The sequence below is a fragment of the Triticum urartu genome, chromosome 2A, assembly GCF_056163025.1.
Source record: "Triticum urartu cultivar PI428250 chromosome 2A, HENAU_Tu73, whole genome shotgun sequence".
In the NCBI taxonomy this organism is placed as follows: Eukaryota; Viridiplantae; Streptophyta; class Magnoliopsida; order Poales; family Poaceae; genus Triticum; species Triticum urartu.
Genome location: NC_141874.1, coordinates 591,044,642 through 591,053,200, shown reverse-complemented (window position 1 = coordinate 591,053,200; position 8,559 = coordinate 591,044,642). Strand labels below are relative to the sequence as shown.

General features: G+C 46.0%; 2 protein-coding genes, 6 non-coding genes and 1 pseudogene across 8 annotated transcripts; 1 reads left to right on the top strand and 8 right to left on the bottom strand.

Annotated features, from left to right (window-relative positions):
• Positions 1-1,792: 1,792 nt before the first annotated feature.
• On the top strand, positions 1,793-3,220 carry LOC125538970 (putative carboxylesterase 13). The gene has a single exon (XM_048702302.2). The coding sequence runs from the start codon at positions 1,944-1,946 to the stop codon at positions 3,075-3,077; it is 1,134 nt and encodes a 377-aa protein (XP_048558259.2). The 5' UTR covers positions 1,793-1,943; the 3' UTR covers positions 3,078-3,220.
• A 173-nt stretch (positions 3,221-3,393) lies between these two features.
• On the bottom strand, positions 3,394-7,220 carry LOC125538971 (uncharacterized). Its single transcript, XM_048702304.2, has 4 exons — positions 6,999-7,220; positions 4,155-4,216; positions 3,738-3,796; positions 3,394-3,649 (listed from the first exon to the last, which is right to left on the bottom strand). Exons 1-4 carry the CDS (start codon positions 7,073-7,075, stop codon positions 3,635-3,637), a joined length of 213 nt encoding a protein of 70 aa, XP_048558261.1. The 5' UTR covers positions 7,076-7,220; the 3' UTR covers positions 3,394-3,634.
• On the bottom strand, positions 4,574-4,659 carry LOC125541975 (small nucleolar RNA U31b). Its single transcript, XR_007297764.1, has one exon. It is a non-coding gene; the product is annotated as a small nucleolar RNA U31b (small nucleolar RNA).
• Positions 5,119-5,205, bottom strand: LOC125541974 (small nucleolar RNA U31b). The gene has a single exon (XR_007297763.1). It is a non-coding gene; the product is annotated as a small nucleolar RNA U31b (small nucleolar RNA).
• Positions 5,408-5,500, bottom strand: LOC125541884 (small nucleolar RNA snR60/Z15/Z230/Z193/J17). The gene has a single exon (XR_007297724.1). It is a non-coding gene; the product is annotated as a small nucleolar RNA snR60/Z15/Z230/Z193/J17 (small nucleolar RNA).
• On the bottom strand, positions 5,664-5,743 carry LOC125541943 (small nucleolar RNA Z43; annotated as a pseudogene).
• Positions 5,934-6,018, bottom strand: LOC125541827 (small nucleolar RNA SNORD25). The gene has a single exon (XR_007297674.1). It is a non-coding gene; the product is annotated as a small nucleolar RNA SNORD25 (small nucleolar RNA).
• On the bottom strand, positions 6,147-6,235 carry LOC125541825 (small nucleolar RNA SNORD25). Its single transcript, XR_007297672.1, has one exon. It is a non-coding gene; the product is annotated as a small nucleolar RNA SNORD25 (small nucleolar RNA).
• LOC125541826 (small nucleolar RNA SNORD25) lies at positions 6,480-6,570 on the bottom strand. Its single transcript, XR_007297673.1, has one exon. It is a non-coding gene; the product is annotated as a small nucleolar RNA SNORD25 (small nucleolar RNA).
• Positions 7,221-8,559: the final 1,339 nt, after the last annotated feature.

Below are 8,559 nucleotides of genomic sequence, written 5' to 3'. Positions count from 1 at the left end.
GGCTATACACGACCTGTAGCGTATGCTTGAACAATTTGTACCTGTCCATCGGCATTAACTGTAACTGCATAGGGGTCCATTAGAGCACTGTACAGTTCAGCCACCATAATCAATTCAACACTCATGCACGTACCTTCACGAGTTAAGCCCGACCCCAGGAAGACTGCATTGCCAGATCTGAGGAGAGGGAAGAAAGTTCTCAACGGATCATACTGTTCTTCTTCCACAACGATCTACTATCCCTTTTCTTTAACCAGACAAGAGATATTGTTTTGGTACAAGTCCGAGGAGTTGTAGATCTTGGAGAAAAGATGTGATTCCGTCACCAGATCCCCAGCCCGATCCATGAAACGGCTCACTAGATCTGAGAAACGGCTTCCATGGAAGGTAAACTAGCTTGTTTTTAAAGAAAATCATCATATTCTTACTGCACAACCCGCTCACCAAAAAGATTGTTGAAACTGCTTTTGTGGTAAAGCGATGGAGTGCTGGCTGTTCAGCATGGTGGGACATGGTACATTGAATTGGCGTGTAATTTCTGCAGTCATGTAATGTTTGCATGGTAGTTGTGAGCAAAGGGCTGGATGCATGTTGTGCACGGGATGAAATGACATATTTGAGCTGTGTGTGATAAAGTTTGTTATGTGGATTAATTATATGACAGTACAGACGGACCTCTAATTTAAGGTTTAAGAAAAATCAATTTGTGTAACAAATAAGTCCTAGCAGATGAGTACAGGCAATTTTATTTTAATAATTCGAGAGGAGTGTAGCAGAGTGATGGAGAGAATAGGAAATAAATAAAGATTTGCTAAAGTGAAAATGATATTAGTATTGCAAACGAGTAGACGCGAAACATGAAATATTAAATAAATTGCATGGTAATTGGAATTACATAGTCCGTTTAATGAGGGCAGACGGTGCTTTAGGACTCAATGATTACTTAATTTATTGTTTACATTTAACAATGTTTGGTAGTTGGGAAGATGGTGCATGTAGGCAGTCTCGCGTTTGGACAGAAGTTTCTTTGCCTAAAAACAGAAACACATGAACTTTAGTACGGACATACACTGCAGCGCATGATAAATACGCAAGGAAGAATGTCTAAATACAAAACAGCTAATATAGTGATTTCAGATCCCGAGGATAATTGATGAAACCGATTCCAGAATAGTCACTAAGTGCTCTAGGCAATTTCACATATGCATGACACTAGTATAAATTACTCCCTTGTGACCAGCCTTCCCTGGATCCCGATTCCAAGTGTTGCGCGCTTTTCCACGTCGCAGCGTTGAGATTCTCGAGCTTGCCGGCCAGTGCATCGCTGTCTCGAGCTCACGAGCTCCGCCCGGCCCACAAGTTAGCAGCGTCTTCAATAATCTCCAAATGGATCCGTGAAAGATTACGTAGCGGCCTCGCGCTCCGACCGGGACGTGATGCTCTCTGACGAACACACGTAGGCTGTGGCGCAAGCTGGTTCACCGTCGGCACCAAGAAAAATACATTCAACTTTGTCGACCTGGTACCGTACTGTTCCTAATCAATTTCCTCCACGTCGCTGTGGCTGTGTATGGTATTGCTACGGTTCCCCGCCGTCCCAGCCGGAGCGAGTCTACAGGAGCAGTGTCGCATAAAAGGGTTATTTCCTCCTTTCATCTGCCTAATATATTAACGTTTTTAACTATTAACAAGATTAAGATTAATAATATATGACATTCATAATATAAAAATTATATCATTGAAAACTCCTTTCACACACGAATTTAACGGTGTGCTTTGTGTAAGTTACATGTCATATATTACTGTTTTAGTATTTGCTTAAAGTTAGTCTTGAAAAACACATTAGGCCCTATATCTATATATAGATGAAAGGAGTGAGTAGCTCGCTGGACCATCTTGGCACCCCTGCCCTGCTCTGCCTCTGCCGCTGAGGTGATCTGCTCATGGCGGGGAGCATCTCGTCCGCGCTGTTGCTCCTGCTTAACATGGCGGGCGCGCTGCTCGCCCCCTCTCCCCGCGCTCCTTTTCCCCAGAGCCTGCCGGGCGCCGCCGATGACGACGGGGACGTCGACTTCTTCTTCTTCCCCTTCCTGGTGCGCTACAAGAGCGGCCGCGTCCAGCGCTTCGTGGGCACGGACACCGTGCCGGCCTCCGTGGACCCCGCCACCGGCGTGGCCTCCAAGGACGTGGCCATCGACGCCGCCGCGGGACTGGCCGTCCGCCTCTACCTGCCGAGCCTCGGCAATGGCACGAGGAGCGGGCGCGGCGACAGGCTGCCGCTGGTGGTGTTCTACCACGGCGGCGGGTTCGTCACGGAGTCCGCCTTCTCGCCGACGTACCAGCGGTACCTCAACGCGCTCGCGTCCAAGGCCGGGGCGCTCGTCGTGTCGGTGGACTACCACCTCTCGCCGGAGCACCCCCTCCCGGCGGCCTACGACGACGCGTGGGCGGCGCTCCGGTGGGTGCTCAGGAGCGCGCGGTCCGGGTCCGGGGCGGAGCCCTGGCTGTCGCGCCGCGCCGACCTGACGCGGCTGCTCCTGGCCGGCGACAGCGCCGGGGGCAACATCGCGCACAACATGGCGATGCGCGCCGGCAGGGAGGGCCTGGACGGCGGCGCGGCCGTCCAGGGCATAGCGCTGCTGGACCCGTACTTCTGGGGGAAGCGCCCGGTGCCATCGGAGACGCGGGACCCGGCGGAGCGGCGGTTGAACGACCGCATATGGAGCTTCGTCTGCGCGGGGAGGTACGGCGCCGACGACCCGGTGGTCAACCCGGTGGCCATGGCGAGAGACGAGTGGCGGCGGCTGGGGTGCGCGCGCGTGCTGGTGACCGTGGCCGGGCTGGACGTGCTGAGCGCGAGGGGCCGCGCGTACGTGGAGGAGCTCAGGGCGAGCGGGTGGGGCGGCGAGGTGCGGCTGTACGAGACGCCCGGCGAGAACCACGTCTACTTTCTCTTGCAGCCGGACGGCGAGAAGGCGGCGAAGGAGATGGATGCGGTGGTGGCCTTCATCAACGGCGACCGGTCATTCGGGAACTCGAAGCCAGAGCGTTCGGCCAAATACACAAATATATCTTAGGAACTCTCGCAGAAGGACAGGAGAAGAACAACGAAAAATGAAAATCCAGTTGCAAGTAAAAGGAACAAATCTATCGTTCTCGTTCCCATAGGAGTATCAGTTTCTTTTATGATGAAAGGCACTCCCGCGTTGCTTTCACTGAACACTGGAGCGGTCGTATTATTATCCCTAAATGGCCTCTTTTTCAAACTTAAGCACACCAGTGGCTCCTGGGTGGCAAGAAGAACAAACGACAACGTGACCGTCAAAATCTTTCCAGGTTATCAACGCAGCCAGAGTTATATAGATTTGCCAGGCAATGGCATAACAACAGATAGACTGCGATGGTACATATTACTCATAAAACAACATCAAGCATAGAAATTTGCAAAACCGAGGTCCAGCCAAGGAGAGTCTCTCCGCTAGAATTAGTTCCCTTGGGCAGACTTAATTCACTGCGTCTAGATTTCTAAATAGAAAATAAGATACTTTAGATTCGGATTTTATACAATGGCCACTTGCGGATGGCATCCCGAACCAGGGCAAGAACGGATGACCGGGAACGCTGATGGCAAGTATCACTGCTTGAAGCGCTGCAGCAACAAAGATTTATTCAGATACCTGTGGCATTTCAAACAAGAGCTACAACAATGGACCACGTAAAGGTTTGGTTTAACTCACATCATTGGGTCCGCGAGCATCCTTAAATTGCTCCGATATCTCCTCCCTCGCTTGTTTAGCTGAAGATAGAGAAGCAAAAGTTGTCAGCTTTTTAGCACAAATAAGGCATTAAAATTGAAACCGTAGTTTCAAATAATGTGATAAACAATAAAAACACAATGCGCATAAACAATATCTTCATACTGTATAGTAGCATCTTCATAACAGGAAAATAAACTAAGACTCAATTACATAAACTGCAACAAGTGGTGTAATATGAAGATATATGTCACATTTCCTACCACAAACAAAATGATTTTACTTAGATTCACTATGCTAACTTTCATACAAAATATTCTCAAACCAATATTCACCGAAATAGGTGAAACATTAAATGAGCGACATACAAGGAGTAAGCAATCGGTATAGTGATGCTACCTTTAGATGAGAGATCCTCCAAAGTCCTGTTGGTCCTCACAGCAAACCTCTGGAAGGCACGGCTGCACAGTAAAAAGAAACATCTTGCTCAGAACAAACAGCACCAAGGCAAGTAAAATACTCCCTCCGTAAACTAATATAAGAGCGTTTAGATCACTAAAATAGTGATCTAAACGCTCTTATATTTGTTTACAGAGGGAGTAGAAACTAACGGATATCAAGGGAAACTCATGGTGTCTAAACAAAGTGGTTAATAATACTCCCCGGTGGTTACTCGACATCAGAGTAAAATATAACATGACACAAGAAAAACCCAACAAGCTCCGCCCTATCCAAAGCATAGGAAACAAACTCAGATGCAAGCTCAAGGACATAAATCAATCACAATTTTAAAAGAGATATTAAATTTTTCATTTACAGAGACAGATTCAGAAGCAAGTCAATCAGCACAGATCCACCCGAAGTAGACCCTAAGACTGGGGCAACATATGAAATCATCATCCTCTTGGATATTCATTTGCTGACACTAAGGCATATTTGGTATAAAGGTTATAAGCATCAGAAGTTTAATGCAGTTCAGCTAAATGAATTATTGGCTAAGTGCCACAGCTCACATGGATTTGTTCACATACATAGATATCAGCAACATGTAAGAGAGTGGTAACTAAATAAAGCAGATGAAAAAACATCTTACTCAGAAAGAACAACAACAAGGCAGGTAAAACAGAAAGAAACAGAAATCAAGAACAACCGAAACTGTGGTAGCTCAACAAAGCAGATAAAAATATTTCAAAAGGCTGCAAGAGTGTGGTTCCTGAACATCAGAGTAAAATTTAACAAGATGGCACAAGATAAACTCAACAAACTCCACCTCATCCAAATTACAGAGCACAAACTCACACCAGTCATGAGGAGCTAAGGCAATCATAATTTTAAAATGAAATAACAAAACAATTCATTTACAGAGTCAGATTCAGAAGTATATCAATCAGCACAGATCCACCAAAGCAGACCCTAAGACTGGGGCGACAAATATGAAATAATCATCCTCTTGGAAATTCATTGCTGACATCAAATCATCATTACAGGCATCAGAAGTTGAAAGCCAAATTAATCATTGGCAAGGTGGCACAGCTAGCATGGATTTGCTCACAGAGCATGCTCTCTGCAGTTTCCTTGATCAAATTAAAATAATTTAACTGGCTAAGTTATGGTTTCTCAAATGCAATTTTAATCAAAATTAAACAGGCAGACAAAGGTTGTAGCTAGGAGCAGAAGACTATTTTGTTGAAGTAATCACAGTTTGGTCATCTGAACTATGCACTTGTGATCATCACCAAGCTTGCAGACCGATAAAAGGAAGTACAAAAACAAACAGAGTTCGACCTCATTGATAATTATGCTTTCCACATGAAGAGAGTTGAGACATATGTTTGTCTATCATTTTAGTTTAATCATCGGCCAAACAAACAAACAAAAAGGGCAAACCAAGAAGATAATGTGGTAGGGGGACTTAGAATTTGGGTACTCGGCAAGTAAAACAAATGCCAGTTATGACGAACGAGACCAAAAATCAATCATCACCGTCCATGGCAATTCTGACAATTTTCTTGAACAGTGGCAAAAAGGACTAGTTCATTCTCCAGAAAAGGTGTGGTCAAGGTCATCAGACAGGAGCAAAATACTTTTTTTGTTCAAATAAGGGGACAACAAAACCATAAATATACGTCAGACAAAATTTAGACATAATATACCAAAAACCTAGTGCAAATGCTCCATGTACACTCAGTCCATCAGGTGTTCTTCGAATAGTGTGATCATTCCCGCAAGAATCATTACAAGTCTGCTAGAACACATCATCGTTGTCATGAAAAATCAAATTGATTACCAGCTCATAATCGTCAAACAAGAGAAAGGACACAAACACATACAGTAACTGTTCGGCAAACAGGGAATGTAAAACAACACACAAATGTAATGCAAATGTTGCATAACAACTCAGTCCCTTAGATGTTCTTTGAACTGTGCGATCATTTCCGCAAGAATCATTACGGGTTTTTAAGAACTCAATCACTGTTACCATGAATACATCATTTCAATGAAACCATCAAACAATACAAGCCTATCAAAGCAAATAGCTCTAGCAACAGAATTCAGATGACACCTCAACTGGATCCCATTGTGTTTAATTCAAAATAGGGGAAACTAACCACCAGAATTCAGATGGCCATTCCATATGAAGCTAACAAATTTCTAAAAAAAATGAGGATGAAAGAAACATGTGATACAGAGTGTATGTATCCTCGCTCCTTGGGAAATCTATGTGCCCACCCGGTCCCTTAGATGTTCTTTGAATCAAGCGATCATGCTCGCAAGAAGCATTACAGGTCTGCAAAGGCTCATCACCTTCGCGGACGACTAGTTGGATTTGGGGGATTTTTGACCAAAGTAAAAAAAAAATCGACCTTTTTCCTAATAATGATTGAAACTCAAATCCCAAAAATACAAACAGACCGCACGCATCCTAGAACAAATCAATACCAGTAGCATGTATGCAAGAGCCGTGCTGCACCCTGCGTCATGGGGAAACCCTACGAGGGCACATGAAATGGCGAGCCCGCGATACAACGAGCTGATGTGGCTTGAAGGGAACGAATCCGCTGGGAACCGACCGGAGAGCCGATCCCCCCAAGGACCAGATGACGAAGCGCTACCAATCCGCATGGTATCGATCAAACCAAATCGACGATGGAACCCTCGCGAGACGACGACGGGTAGATCTAACCTAGGTTCTGAAGGGAGGGACGGAGGGAAGGGGGGGGGGGGGGGGGGGGGCAAACATACTTGTTGGCGAGGCCCTCGACGAGGAACTCGTTGACGACGTAGCTCAGCGCCCTGCTGAAGATGCCGCCGCCGGCCATGGCGAAATGGTGGAGCGCGGAAACTTCGCGAAGGGGGCGGAAGCAGGCGACTGGTCAATTGGAACGGCGTTGTGATGCGATGCGACACTCGTAAGAATAGCAGTCTCTTTAACCTTCTTTTTTTAGGCAAAGCAGTCCCATTTGGCAGGTTTGGGATACGTTTTTATGCTCACTCGCAGGTGATTGAACCAGACCTGGCCATATGGCCCGAGCTACGCGGCCCAGGCCAAATGCTCCTTTGGGAGCCCTCCAAGGGTCATTTGGGTGGAATAAGACTGCGTCACTTGACGCACACTTAAAACCATCACATGCTTGTGTTTTGGGTGCTCCTTTTGATGTAATTTTTTAAATTTTTCGCACACGTTTTCTGCTTTGTAGATGTTTATTTTTTTATTTTTTAGTTTTTCGGTTTTTCACCGGTTTTTCTTAGCTTTTGGAAAAAAATTAAAAAAAATTGCGCAAACAAACGTGTTTTTTTCTTCTGCAAGAGGCACAGATTTGCTTTCACGAGAGATACGGTTGCGCCTCTTGAAAACAGAAAAAACACATTTTTTCCTTCCCGCGTTTAGCACGGCTGTCGTGGAATTGTCACGGCAGATGTCCTTAGTGTCAGGACTTAGTCGCAAGGCCAACGCATCTATGTGGTAGCTTGAGAGGGGTTGAGCGGAATCAAGAGACGCAACACAAAACAAGGATTTAGACAGCTTCGGGCCCCGGGAAACATCATCTGGTAACAACCCTACATGCTGTTTGTGGCTAGGTCTCATTATGCTCACGATGGAGTCGACGGTAAACCGGCTCTTTGTGTCTAGCCCTAGAGATTGTTTCTTCTTGCTTGTCCCTCTTTGGGGAGCCCTGCCCCTCCTTATATAAGTTGAAGGGGGCGGGTTACATGTAGAGTCCAACTCGGACTTAAGACTTAACTATTCTGACTTCTCTTTACGGGCTTCTTAACATCGTGGGCTTCAAAACGTCTCGGGCTTCATAACCCCTGGCAACCCAGTTATCACTGTAATCCGGTTTAAGATGGTCTGTCGGTTTAAGATGGTCTGCCGGTTTAAGATGATCTGCCGGTTTATGATGATCTGCCGGTTTATGATGGTCTGCTATGTTGTCATCTGACTTAACTCTTGCCGGGTTATCATCTGACTTAACACTTGCCAGTTTACCACCTGCCTTAACACTTGCCGGTTTACCACCTGCCGGTTTACCGTCCGTCTTAGCCATCTGTCTTAATTGTCTGCCGGTTTACCATCCGCTGGTTTACCAAGTCCCAGCCGGGTTATGACTCCGGCCGGGTCATACCGAGGGGTATATCCCCGACAACGGCCGTGTCTCTCAGAAACGGAAAAAAACATGTTTTTTTTCTTGTCGCGAGTGCCTCTCGAAAATAGAAAAACATGTGTTTTCTTTTTTTCCTTCCGCGAAAGGCACAAATATGCTTTCACGAGAGGCGCGGTCATGCCTCTTGAAAATGAAAAAAA